At 41.5% G+C, this 14521-nt stretch overlaps 1 protein-coding gene across 8 annotated transcripts in view; it reads left to right on the forward strand.

Annotated features, from left to right (window-relative positions):
• Window positions 1-427: 427 nt before the first annotated feature.
• The window catches only part of RBM6 (RNA binding motif protein 6), a 55414-nt gene continuing 41320 nt past the window's right edge, over window positions 428-14521 (forward strand). For 2 of the 8 annotated variants that reach the window (XM_083726510.1, XM_083726511.1), the window contains exons 1-5: window positions 489-616; window positions 4343-4450; window positions 5912-7226; window positions 7618-7707; window positions 8427-8496. In XM_083726510.1, the coding sequence (XP_083582636.1) occupies window positions 4407-4450; window positions 5912-7226; window positions 7618-7707; window positions 8427-8496 (1519 nt within the window). In that variant the 5' untranslated portion in view covers window positions 489-616; window positions 4343-4406. Of the gene's footprint in view, window positions 617-4342; window positions 4451-5690; window positions 7227-7617; window positions 7708-8426; window positions 8497-14521 lie in introns of all 8 variants that reach the window. The other 6 variants (XM_083726512.1, XM_083726513.1, XM_083726516.1 and 3 more) reach the window with 6 other exon arrangements.

Raw genomic sequence — 14521 nt, forward strand, 5'->3', positions numbered from 1 at the left:
CAGCTTTAGTGAAGCTCCCTACTAATATTTTCAGAGAAAGGCGGGCTGACGTTGCTCTAGCTTTCTTGCAACAAAGGGCTACCTACGTTAATAAGCCCCACCCAGCATCCTACTGCATATAAGAAAACGTATGCTTCATTGACTGCAGACCCGTGGGGCTTTAAAGTTTGAAAGCACTCGACCAAAAAAAGAAAATAAAAAGAAAATTCCGCAAGAAAGCTTGCTTTTTAAAAAAAATTTGGCTGCCACACGCAGCCCAACCCCAAACGACGCTAAAATCCTGGATTTCTCCATTGTTTTCTTTGGGCAGCTCCCACTTCCGCCTCTTGGAGAGACCCCCAAAGATGGCTTCCGAAGCTATCTGGGGACCGCTCTATCCGCCTTAAGTCTATGGTTAGCCGTATAGGCCGCTGCGCGCGTGCCCCGGGATGGCTGGGTGCTCTTTGCAAGGTCACATGGTTGAGCGCACCGGAATTTCCGGTTTCCTCTGGCTCGGCGTTGCGGCTTGGCTGTGGAGGCCCAGAGTGGCCGAGCTGCCTGCCTTGCTTGTGGTGGGTATCTCCCTTTCGCGCTCCCGCTCTTTCTCTGGCACGGAAGGCCCAACCTTGCTGGGCTTGTGCGGCCGACTCCCGTCCGCCTTGGATCGTGAGGGAGGCGGGTAGGGAAAGGGTCCCCCCCCCTTTGTCCCTCTTGGAGCAGAGAGACCGCACGCGGGAAACGCGCCTGGCGCTGACAGGGCCGCGCGGGACAGGGCGGCGGGGATACCGGTGACTCTGACGCATCCTCAACTCGTGGCATTTGCTGGGTGGGGGGCAAGAAGAGGGGGGCGTTTGGGCCGTAGAAATGCTCTCACGGCAGAGGGGAGCCTGGAGGGGTGTCCGCTTGTTAACAGTGAAGGAGGTAGACCCAAGTTCTGCACCCGGCGACGGCGAGGGCTGTTGGTTTATTATGTATTTTGTGTCCTTTCTCTGTAGTTTTATGTTGTGAATCGCCCTGTGATCTTCGGGTGAAGGGCGGTATACACATTTAATTGACAAATTCGTAAACAATTGGGGGGTGCGATGGGTTTCAAGCTTCCTGTGAGAACGCCTTTGGAAGGTTCCCCTTCAGTTACTGGTATCTTCAGTTGATAGGGTTGTTCAGAGGCCTCTCTTCCTTGGCACTTGGGTGAGCTGCCGCCAGTTTAGGCTAAGCTGAGGGTGTACCATTGGATTGGCTTGTGTAGTAAGATTTCCTGTGCTGTTAAACTCTGTCAAGGAGATGTGGGGCGCTTGCAGATTTGTGATCCAGAAGTATGATTGGAACTGAAGGTGCAGAAACAAAAATAAAACACCTGGCTCCAGGAATAATTGTGCAAGCATCTGGGGAGGAAATGAAAAGTTAGTAAATTTAAATGATCTCAGGAAGGTGTTTTTATTTTTAAAAATCTGTTCATTGTTTTATACAGTTAATTGTGAAAACAGCAGATATCACCGGCTATCTTAGAAGGGGGCCTCCTGCCTTCCCATGTCTCACAGGACAGAATGCTAGCAGTAACACACACATACACAGATGCATTGCAGGGTGTTGGACTGGATGATCCCCGAGGTCCCTTCCAGCTCTACAGTTCTATAATTCTATGATAATCTGAAAAGATTGTGCTCTTCCCTTTAAAAATTTTTTTAATTTTATGTGAAGTTGTGTAGATGTAATCATATCATTTTTACATCTCATCCCTAACTGGCCTTTTGGGAGGAAGAGTGGGATAGAAATTTAATAAGTTAAATAAAAATGTCTGCTTGGAAGCTACTTCTGTTGAACTCCATTGTATCCACCCCCAAGATGGTAGAATTAGGAGTGTGGCCTTAATTAATTGGCTATGAGTAATAACTGTAGTCTTGGAATCAAAGCAAATGCGGTCACACATTGTTTCAGTGACATGTTGCTGCTGCAGGCAACACATAAATGAATGACAGATTCTAATTATGCAAACCATCAATAACCCTTTACCTCTCCCTGAGCTCCTTAGAGTATGAGTGGGATAAGAAATGAAATAAATAAAAACGGCATTTCCCCCATTATATTTACTGAATATCTGGAAAGGCTTGTTAATGGATATAGAGCATATTCTTGTTTTTATTAGTTTTAATATGGTAGAATTTTTATTCAGAACACACACTATTTGAGCATTGGCTTGGGAACACCTAATTCTGTAGCCATATCTTAATTTTGTTACAGCTGCACTTATATGCTGCCAGAAGACACCCATTCCAAACTGGCTTTAAGCAATTTAATATAATAAATAACTGAAAATGCAAATAAACAAAAGAACCAGTTTTAAAACAAGCATTAATTATTACAAATCATCAGCATCAAAAACACTCAAAATAAGGAAATCAATATATTGAACACTTATTAAAGTATAATTATTATTTTAAAAGTTATATTTTAAAATGCATCACATTGAGTTCTTGGAAAACAAAGGACATACCTCTACAAATAGTTTGTCTGCCATTAAAAATTGTTGTTTTTTTAAAAAAGTTGTGTACAGTAACCTTCAAGGCAAAAATGGAATATTCTTGGATTGAAATATTTGTCTAGTTTCTCTTGTGCTGCCATTTCTAATCGCTGCTTTCTGTCCTTTCATTGTCGCGCAGAAAATATCCTGTTTGTCCTGTGTAAACTATAGCAGTTCATTGTTGCAAGTGATGGAAAGTTGTTTGCCATTGTCAGAAAATGTAGTAGTTGGTTGTTGCTAGGATAACATGCAGTTATCAGTTCAGTAGTTATTCTTACAATGCTCAAATCAATGCAAGTCATAAGGTTATTTGTGGCTTTATTTCAATACAAACTGTTCACAGGCTAGTTGAGGCACAGAACATGTATAGGAAGTGACACATAAAGAGAGGCTTTGTTTATCCTGCTGCTCAGTCTTTTCTTCCCAGACTGCTCCACCCTAACACTCAGCTGTGCTGTTTTGCAATTTATCTTTGTTAATTCTACCTATAATTCAGGTAGAAATGTATACTAAACATGTTTTTCCCCCCAGTGCACTTGGGATCAAGGTATCTAGAACTCAGCACATTTTTGCTTTAGTTTACTAGATTATCATATTTACTTCCCCATCTATAAAAAGTCAAGTTTCCATGCAGAATTAATGCTAGCACAGGTGTTTTTTTTACTTATCAGTATCAGATTAATAATATTTATTCCCTGGACTGGAATGTGTATTGTATGAAGTGAAAGCCCACCCATTGGTTGTGGAAATGCATATTTATAGATTTATTTTTAAAGCCAAGCCCTAGAATGTATGCTGGAAACAAAAGTATTTTTGATATAAACATTGGAAACAGCCCAATTGGACAATGTGGCATAGTGCTGGCCACATATTGCCCATTTTTGAGTCATATTATTCATTTGCAGAGTTCTTCTGAGGAAGACATAATGCAACTAGTATCATGGTTGTTCCCGTATGATTAATAGTGGTGGATCTGATCTTTCTTCTTTCACCTTCAACATACTGTACATCGATTTAAATTGGGATACATACAGACTTTTGTTCTTTATAGAGTGGGTGTTTAAGGCAAATTGTGGTGGAGTTCAGGAAGTGCTGTACATTTGCCAATATCCAGAATAAAGAGCATCTTGCTAGTGTTTTTGGCAAAACACAGGTGATTTATTTGTGGGCAGTTAGGATGGACTGGAAGTGGCTCTGAATTTCAGGTATGCTAGGTGTGTGTAAAGTTCAGTGAAGATTAGATAAGAACTCCTCTCTCTGATGTGCAACGTGCTTTGCTGCGCTTCCTTCTTTACTCTTACTTCCTCCTCTTCTGCTCTTTCCACTCTCCATATCTCATCTCCTTTGACACTTCTGAATAATTTATGGAGCAACTTCACACAATAAATTAGCACCTGTTGCTTTTCTTTGGATATGACCCATGTTGTGGTATTCAGCTATGTTTTAAATTGCTCTAATCAGAATGGGCTTATTTTATAATTCTGATTGAGTTAAATGCTGTCTGTAGATGTGCAGGATTCACTGAGATGTTGAAAGACCTGATGAACGTTCTAGACTGTTATTGATTCAACCACTCTTGTGAAACATAGGACCTTGCAAACCTCTTATCAGTAGAGGTGTTGGGGAAATGTTTTGATTTAGAATAGTTGTCTCACAGTTTACAATGGAAATTCGCACTGTCTTTCAGTTGCACAGTGGTCAACTGCTTAGCTTTTGACTTTTACCTTGTAGGTTCAAATCATTCAAGAAGTTGAACTGGGTAATATTTGCTGGTTTAAAAGATAAAATTTATTAGCCAGAAGAATGCTAATTTAGTTGGCTTTTTATCATATTTTTATCTTGTAGAAAACACAGCTGCAGTTTGACAAAAACAAGAACTCTTTCTTCTGTTTGTCTTATCACGGACAAAATGTGGGGAAACCCTCGACCAGCCAACAGAATGGGTCCTTTTCGGTAAGTGTTTAACATGAAATAAGTTTTTGTATTTATATTTGTCCTGCATTAGGCTAGATACCATGTAATAAGTTGACACAAAATCTCTGCTTCATAATTGGTAGCCACTTGTGACAACCCATTTGCACAGCATCCTTACAGGGCTTGCCCTTCCCCTCCACCAGCTCCTCCCCAAGGTTTCCTAGGGCTGCTTTTTATGTAGTCAAAATAACATCTCGAGTACACACGAGGGAGGTACCATTAGTTCTGGGGGAACCATGGTCATGGAATGCTGATGAGAGGAAGAGGATAGAATGGAGTGTCCTGGAAGCAGATGTAGCTGGTGCATATAACTCAGTGTACACTTGGAAGGTATGAACATTTCCCTTGTCAAATTGACAGTTATATTAACAAATGCCTACAGGAACTATTAAATGTTGTTTTGGCAGAAAGTAGGTTCCAGAAAATAGATTCCACTCGATGTTGGGACACTATAAGGTCATGGAAGAGTGTTTATGCTTGTGTTTATATGTGCAGGCCATGAACTTGACCCTCATGGCCAAAGCTACTTTGCTAGGCTACTAGAACTGTACATTATGCCTTGGTTTATGGTAGGGCCTTGGAGTTTCTAGGATCAAATGCTCCTGGAAACTTTATGGCATGCATGCATATGCTCTGACAAAATGAAAAATCTTGAGAGAAACAGCTATACTGACAGAACCACATTGATAGGTTTGGGGAAATGTCTTCAAAGAGTAATGGATAGTAGCCATCAGCAGACGACAGAGATGCTTTGCTTTTATGCATGGGTTTGCCTACTAAATACGCATGAGACATGTTAGATGGGTATGCAGTTGTTATGGTGCAGATGAAGGAGCACATGAGGAAGGTGCAATATGCCCTACTGCAAATTGAGATCCAAGTAAAACAATGGTGCGGGTCGAGAAAGTATATAAAATCTCATAATTGTCTCCCCTTCTTGATAGTACATTAGTACAACTAACACATAGACTGGGCAGTGTCATTCAAATACAGTATTGAGCTTGTCCACAAAGGCCTTGTTTTATGAATATAGCAGCATGAGCATAGTTGCTCAACTGTTTAAGATAGTGATAAAACCAGATTTAATGGAAATTCTTTATTTGGAGGAGCATCAAGGACAAATGCGGTGGCTTCCTTAATGGAGAATTCCAAATGCCCCAGCTGTATGTACTGTGAGACTATGTAGATTGTTACCTTCAATGACTCATTAATATTTCAGGTATTCCATGTTGAGTTCAACTGGGAATTATGGTGAAATGGGAGTACGCAAGTTTACTTGTCACGCCTGTCGTATACTGCCTCCTCTTAAACTACCAAACATCAATATCTTCTGCGGATCTTACTGTTGAACAGCTCTGTAAAAGGTTTAGAGAAGACATGCTGATGTGTAGATTACAAACTCGAAGGACATTATGAATAACACTGTCTTTATTTCTACAGTGGGAGCCAAGAAGAAAGGTTTGCTCCCGGGTGGAACAGGGATTACTCTCCTCCTCCCCTTGATAGTCTTGCTCAAGAAAGACACTCTGGCAACTTCTCTGGCAGAGAATCACTTCCTTTTGATATCCAGGGACACCCAGGCATCCTCAATCCTCAGTTTGCCAACAGAGAGGAACCTACTTTCAGCTTTGGAGGTAGAGATGGACCACACAGTGACTTCAGAGGTGGGGAGGGTCATTTGCATGGTTTTGGAGGCAGAGATTACCCACCTGATTTTCAGAATAGAGATGAGTCACACTTGGACTTCAGGGGCAGGGTGCCACTTCTTCCAGATTTTAGAGGCAGGGAGATGTATCAAGGAGATTTCCAGGATAGGGAGGGGCAGTCTATGGATTATAGTGGAGGAGACATTCCTCCAATGGATTACAGGAATAGGGATTCTTTCCGTATGAACTACAGGGATAGGGAAGCTCATAATATGAGCTATAGAGGCAGAGATGATGCTCCATCTGATTTTCGTGCAAGGGGAACATTTGATTTAGACTTCAGAAACCGAGATGGATCTCACCCACACTTTAGGGCAAGGGACATGTCTGAACAGGATTATAGGGGCAGGGAGCAGCCATATTCAGAGTTTAGGAAAAGAGAAATGCCTGATATGGACTTGAGGAGCGTGGGTGCAGCTGACCTAGACTTCAGAGACAGAGATGTACCCCATTCAAATTTCAGAAATAGGCCAAAATCTCAGACTGATCAGGATTTTAGGGGTAGGGATGTGCCACCTCCTGTGGATTTTGCAGAGAGAGATGTGCCCTCGGTGGACCCAAACCTTGTGGACTACCAGCATAGCCTTTCTACAGTGCCGCCAACAGATAGAGAATGTGAGGTAGATGAGGCTGGACTTGCTGCTAGGGAGCGGTCTTCCTTTAGTGTTCAAAGCAAGGAGTTTCCACATTCAGAACCAAGAGCCAGAGAAGAAGAATCTCAAAGACAGAAGCCCGAGACTGACTCGTCACTAGACTTCCAAAGTAGCTGTGGTCCTCTTCCTACTCTTCAGGATCAAGATAAGCCTTCTCAGGCCTTTGTTAGCAATCAGGAGTTCCCTGCGGGTGAACAGCAAGTATCGGAACCATCTGCTCTTGGACTTAAGGAAAAAAGTGACCTGGATTTCCTTGGAAGGCAGGATACAGACTATAGGGGCATTGAGTATCGAGATGTAGATCATCGACTGCCAGGAAATCAGATGTTTGACTATGAACATGGCAAGTCTTTTGCAGAGGGCAAGTCTTCTAAAGATTCTCAGCCAGATCTTCAGGTATGTGATTTGTTGGAAAGCTTGTATCTGTAATCATGTGTAAACATATTTATGAAAGCTTTGGAAGAATATGTTAATTACAGCCTCCCCTCCTTTGTATATTTAAAACCTAGTTAAGCTACTGTAAGGTAATATTGCAATGATATTTTATAATGTTGAAACTTTCTCAAATCTAGTAGTCTTCCTTTGCTTACTAGTAATTCGAATTCCACATTCCTGACTGACAGGGGACTTCAAACAGTTTACATGTGAAGCTGGTTGTGCTTCAACATCGTGAACGTCTTATATAAAAACAATACGGTGTTATTTATTTTAAATCATGGTAAACTGTTTAGTAAAATGATAGGTCTTCATTATTGTCTTTAAAGTTTCCTTGAACTTTTTCTTTAAGGACCAGGATTATAGAACCGGCCTCAAAGATATAAAACCAAGCAAGCTGATTCGACTAGGAAAAGTGCCTCAAACTGCAACAAAAGATGATGTAAGTATTTATTTTGCTTCTTGAAACTTAATTAGAACAGCCAGTATTCCACAGTAACAGTTTTCTCCATATGTTGTATTATTTTTATTGTTGTCGTTAATTAAATTTATATGCTGTCCTTCATCCAAAGATCATTAGGCAGTTTACAACATAAAAGCACAAAATGCACAACATAATAGTGAAAACAATAACATCCCCAACACACACATTTAAAGGCCATATATAGCTTAACAGCCATAGGCCTATTTGAAGAGGATTGTGTTTGCCTGGCACCTAAATGTATGTAATATGGGCGCCAAGCAAGCCTGGGAAGAGCATTCCATGTGGGGGGCCTCTGTGTAAAAGGCCCATTCTCGTGATGCTGCCCTCTGGACCTCTCATGGAGGAGACACACAGATAAGGGCCTCAGATGGTGATTGCAGGGTCCGGGTCAGTTCATTGGGGAGAGGCAGCTATTGAGGATCTGAGGCATTTAAGGCTATATAGATCAAAACTAGCACTTTGAATTGGATCTGGAAATTAATTGGCAGCCAGTGCAGTTGGGCCAGGATTGGTGTTATATACTCAAGCTGTCTTGCACCAGTGAGCAACCTGGTCATTGAATTCTGCACCAGCTGAAGTTTCCAAACTTTTCAGAAGCAGCCCTGCGGTAGAACAGAATGTTCCTTTTTTAAAAAAATGTTATCGTGTATTACCTGAAACTTTGTTTGCTTCTGTAGATTCTTAATGCTTTCCAAGCGTGTGTTGGGACACCAGTGAAGAATATGCGCCTGAAAGATTATACTACAGGTGAGAATTTATTCAGTGTCTGTTGGGTGGATTTACATTTCACCTTGCAATTATGGCTTCCTTTTCTGACATCCTTACTACTATTGATTAAATGACCTTTGGATCATCTAGTCTTCCCTTGCCTTCTTCAGGATTGAGCCCAGGCTTAGCAGAGGTGATTTACAGCTGACTTGCTAATTCTACGTTAGCCATGGAAAAAACACTCCTAAAGGAAGCCTTCTGGAGATGACAATGGATTGTTTCTAGTGGATGTTCCTTATTAAATCTTCTCATTGGGCAAGATTACTTGCCCTGTAACATCCTATGTACAAATAGTCTTCTCTTGAGATGTTGTGGCACCTAATTCCAGTATCTTCAAATACTGATAGCTCTAAATAGCTCAGTGGAAGCGTTTCTATACTTATATGCTTCCCAAGTTTCTATACGTTGGGTTGGACTTCTCATTTCAGAGGATGGCTTCATTAAAATCTCCTGGCCTCAATCCGTAAGTTCCTGACTTGTCCAAATGAAGTTTGGTTAGGAAATAATTAGCAGTTTTCTTGGTGGGGTTTGGGGAGGCAAAGAAAGAAGGGCAAGGTGAAACATGAAGGTAGGGAATGTGAGACATTAATATTATAGTTCCAGAAGGGGTGAGAGATGCAGGAGGGAAAATGGGGAGATGTTCCGGAACTTTTCCTTTCCTTTTCCTGCTCCAGTCTGATTGTAACAGAAATCTCTATAATGATTTAAAATCTGGAGCTTCTTTAAAGCAAACAGTCCTGTAACCTACTAGTGTGTGCTACACCCTTAGTACATGTATTTCCTGCGTCACTGTGATGTGGGAATAAAATAGTTTGCTTATATAGCCTCAGTCTGGGTAAGGGCACTGAAAATATCCACAAAGTTGCAAATTTTTCTTTTCAGAAGTTGTTCTTGGAGTACCTCCAAACTGCTTTCAATATCCTGAGTACAGAATCTGTTTGGAGACTTTGCATCAGTTTAAAGGGAAGCAAAATTCAAACTGCTTTTTGAACTTGGTGTATAAAGAGCAGTGTCTTTGTGCTATTAGGGCTGCTTCTGTGAAGGAAACTGGGGGGCTGTGAGGAGATGTAACAGCAGGCCATCATTGGCACTCTGAACATGTACCTTAGCATCATGCAGTTCCTCCTTCGCTTGCACATGGAGATCAGAAGCTTCTGATCACCGTTTTAGGCAAAGCACAATTTGCAGTTTGTCTGAACCGAGCAAACTAAGCTTTCTGCAAAATGCCTGTAAGCCAGGTTTGCAAACTATTGAGTTGAACATTGCTTGCAGTAAATCCATAGTTTAATGCTTGGGCAAAACTGCAAATAGTGGCTTGGTGCAGATCATGGCTGGAAGTTCCTTATTTTCTCATGTGGGGGTAGGAAGCAAAGTGAAAGCCTAAGGCTTGTTTTTGTGATGCCAAACCATGGGTGAAATTCAATATAGCACTTAGGCAAACATTCTGTCCTCCACCTCTCTTCCCTGTGTCTCCTAAATCTGTTCTATGGGTTTCCCCAGGCCTCTGGAGCAGATTTGATGCTGGCATGGGGTGCGTGTAGGGAGAAAGATCCATTGTGCAACCAGAAGTGTTCTGTTTGCACAATTATTTAGTTGAAAACCACCCCATGTTCTGCTGTTAAGTCTGAGTAGTTTAAGTAAGTCTGTTCTACTGGATACAAACATTTGTCAATATATGGAGATTCTCCCTACAGTGTTCTTAATCGCAGTGACAAAGAGGCCATCCAGCGTAATAACCCCTAACTGGGAGGGAAATCATCTGATCCGTGCTTCTCTGCTTCCTTTATGTATTGCTGTTTACAACATGATTCTGTTCAGATTTATGATTTTTTTTAAAAAATATAATAATTAAAGAAATATTTACTATAAAATATTTATTTGGAAATGATAATTTCACACCCTTCTGTATTTCTACTCCCAGAGAGGTTGACTGCTAGTAGTAAATAGTTAAAAACAATACAGCATCATATTGAAAAACTAGAATTAAAGCATAGGTGTGTGCAGTTTTGTTTTACTTTCGGTGTCAACAGATTTCTTTCTGAAATGTTTGAAGCAAACCCTTTGAGCTGAAAAACAAATCCTTGGAATTGAATCCCAGTGTTTATGTTTCTGACAAGTATGTTGGGAAATAGAGAATTGGGATAAAGTAGGGTTGAGTTCCGTTTCATGAGTAACTACACTGAATGAAAAGTTCACTAAATCATTAGTAAAATAGAATTTAGAGGAGAGAAACTTATTTTAGCACTCTGGTATGTATAAGCAGGCATAAAATATGTGTTTGATTTGTATTAAGGTGTAACTTCTCTTTGGATTATGACGTGGGGGGGGGTTTACAAATGTGCCTGGTGGGGTTTGATTTCCAACAGTCCTCAGCACTGCTTGAGAAGCTGTACCCAAACTAGGGAGCTGAGAAATCCTGTCAACCATTTACAGAGCTTTCAGCCAAAACTAAATTGAATGCCATGTTCTGTGTGCTGCTGCAATGCAGCAGAAAAACATAATATATAGAGGGGATTCTGGGTGCAGAGAAAGTTCTGTATTCTACAGGCATCTAGGTTTTCTGGGAAGAAAATTCTATTTTAAGCCACCTTATATATTTGTCAGAGCAATAAATTTAAATATTTTGAAAACGATAGGATGTAGAAAGGGACGAAAATATTTGAATTATGTTCATATTTTGATAGTCAAATGTGTTCTTGAATTACGAGCAACTGAAAGCACTTTGAGATACGTATGTTGCAACTATGATTTGATGTTTGTACTGATGCTTGGGGCGGTTTCTCAGGAGGTAAGCCCTGAAGGGGTGGCATGAGGGTAGAGTTTGTGCAAGAGTTTATAAAATGTTCTCTATCACAATCTGTGTAGGTTGAGAACGTCTCATGTTAGCTGCCTTGTTAAAAAATATATATGAAAAGGTGGAATATAAATTTAACAAATAAGGTTTGGTGAATACTTTAGGTTATAGTGAGTATTACAGGTTATATCTGTTCGATGAAAGATCTTCATTCAGTCCTTCTCTTACCTGTTTTTGCCATAACTGAATTCTGCCCCTCATCTTTGGCTGCCCTGATATTTCTCTAACTCAGTTAGAAAATAGTTGCATGTGGAACTGAGTTTCCTCTGTGTAATGCATGCTAAAGCTCTGGTAGGCAGGGAGTTTGCAGCTTGTTGAAAACATGGCATATTCATAATTCATGTAGTCTCTTTAGGCAGGTATGCTATGTTGATGTGACCAGATAGCAACTGTAAGTCTCCATGTGAAAAGTGAGCAAGTATGGCCTGAATCTATCCTCTCTGATAACATAACATAACAAGATATTTGTTCTTACTTCTCTTAAGGATGCACGCTTCACCTAGCCACATCATACATGATCAATTTCATGCTCTTGTTTCTGGGATTTGACTAGTTATAATTCAGTCTGTGTTCTGCCATATATTTTGGCAGCCTAGATCTGACAGGATGTTTAAGCAAGCTAGAGGATTTGAGCATGATGGTAGACTGTTGATGATTTGAAACTCAAAGAGAAGAAGAGATCTGTACAGTCATACCTCGGGTTAAATATGCTTTGGGTTGAGCATTTTCTGGTTGCTCTCCGTGGCGACCCGAAAGTAACAGAACGCTTTACTTCCAGGTTTCATCGCATGCGCAGACGCTCAAAATGACGTCACACACATGCGCGGAAGCGGCGAATTGCAACCCGTGCACGTGCAGGCACAGGTTGTGTTCGCTTTAGGATGCAAATGGGGCTCCAGAACGGATCCTGTTCGCATCCAGAGGTACCACCATATATGAGTAATTTGGGGGAGAGTTGGGATGGTTTTTCAGTTCATGTCTTGGTGCATTGAAGCATCTCATTTCCCCTATTTAGGGTATGGACACGGGTGGCGCTGTGGATTAAACCCAGAGCCTAGGACTTGCCGATCAGAAGGTCGGTGGTTCAAATCCCTGTGATGGGGTGAGCTCCTGTTGTTTGGTCCCTGCTCCTGCCAACCTAGCAGTTCAAAAGCACGTCAAAGTGCAAGTAGATAAATAGGTACCGCTCCGGCGGGAAGGTAAACAGCGTTTCCGTTTGCTGCTCTGGTTCGCCAGAAGCGGCTTAGTCATGCTGGCCACATGACCTGGAAGCTGTATGCCGGCTCCCTTGGCCAATAAAGCAAGATGAGCGCCGCAACCTCAGAGTCGGCCACGACTGGGCCTAATGGTCAGGGGTCCCTTTACCTTTACCTACATCACAGGAAGAGAGAACTTAATGTCATTTTTATGGCAGGCAGTTTGAAATTGGACATACGGCCTTTTGTTTCATACGAGTCAAGAAATATTTTAAGGAGTGGGTTGTCTCTAATAATGCTGACCAGTGCCATCATACCCAGTGAAAGAGCTTGTGAGCAAGTCACTTCGTTTTCTAGCCAGTATTGTGATTGCTTATTAACTCCCAAGAATGATGTGATTATCAAGTCTAAAACTAAATAAATTATTGAATAAAAGTTTTTTTTAAAAAAAGCCAAACTCCCAGTGTTGCCATTTGTCTGAAATATAATTAAGACAGCCATATTCCATTCGTTTCATCAAGCCACAGTTCCATGGTTTCAATTTCATAGAAATTACATGTGATGTAATTTCTGCATACAAAATTTTTTAAATAAGAGATTAAACTACAGTTTCTTTTTGTTTGTTTGTTGATATCATGGATAATTGTGGCTTAAATAAGCCATGTTCTGTGAATGCAAGCCAAGGGACTAGGAGGGGGTGTGCAGTCATGTAATCAATTCTCTGGCCAATAACTATTATGTCTGAACTGAATCCTTATCTCTCAATTTTTAAAAAATGATATGGTGAGTTACCGTATTTTTCGCCCTATAGGACGCACCGTCCCATAAGGCGCACCTAGTTTTTTGGGGGGGAAATAAAGGGGGAAAAATTATTTCCCCCCCAGGCGCAGGGCTGGGGCGGGGGAGGCCTGAGCTTCCCCCAACCCCAGTCCCCAAACAGGCAGCTCTCTGCAAGCCGTGGGAGCCCAGCGTCACCATTAGAGAAATTCATACCGTTGTATAGTTAACATAACACTTTTTTGAGGTTTTCCTCTGCCATGAATTTCTGAGCACAAACTAAGCAAGTTGTTGCTGTTAACAACAACAACTTGTTGTTTTAAAAAATAACTAGTATGGAGTGGAGAAGAGACCAAATAGGGAACATATGGAAATTGTGGAGTTTAACCCTAGGCCCCTACCATGATCCAAAACATTTGTATGTCGTTGTTGGGAGTGGTCATTAGGAGATTTGAAGCAATGAATTAGTTCTCTGATGTGTTTTAGTCTAGTACTTGACATAGACTGGTCTGAATGCAGTGGTGGGCCAGGTGAGGGCCCGTAATCTGAAGCTGAATTTTGACAAGATTGAGGCACTGTGCAGAGGTGGTTCCTGGGTCTGGGAATTGAGGCTGATGTTGCGCTTACCCTAAAAAGGGGCAGATACATAGTCTGGGTGTGCTCTTGGTTACTGGTGGCTCAACTAACCTCTGTGGTAAGGAGCACCCTTCACCATCTTAGGTTGATGCACCAGTTGCAATGAGTTCTGGATGGGGATAAACTACTGGCTGTGATCCATGTGTTCGTAACCTCTAGGTTGGATTGCTGTTATGCAATCTCTGTGGGTTGCTGTTAGGTTTGCTTCAAAATCTGCAGCTAGCGAAGAATGGTTTCTACTTTTGAGTGGAGTCTCCTGTTTCACCCACAGCATCTGTGTGGAAAGAACTGCACTGGCTGCTGATCAGTTACTGAAACAAATTTAAGCTGTTAGTGTTGGCCTTTATAGCCCTGAGTAGCTCAAGACATGGATATCCCCAATAGACTGACCCAATCATTACTGTCTGCTGAAGGGGCCCTCCTTACTGCGGCTCAACCTACAAATATCTATTTGGTGGGCACCTGGAGAAGGGCCTTTTCTGTTGTGGCACTTACCTTGTAGAATGCTTTTCTGTTCAGATTTGGTGGGCACTAAAGGTGG

This window comes from Podarcis gaigeae, assembly GCF_964106915.1.
Source record: "Podarcis gaigeae genome assembly, chromosome: 2".
Taxonomy (NCBI): Eukaryota; Metazoa; Chordata; class Lepidosauria; order Squamata; family Lacertidae; genus Podarcis; species Podarcis gaigeae.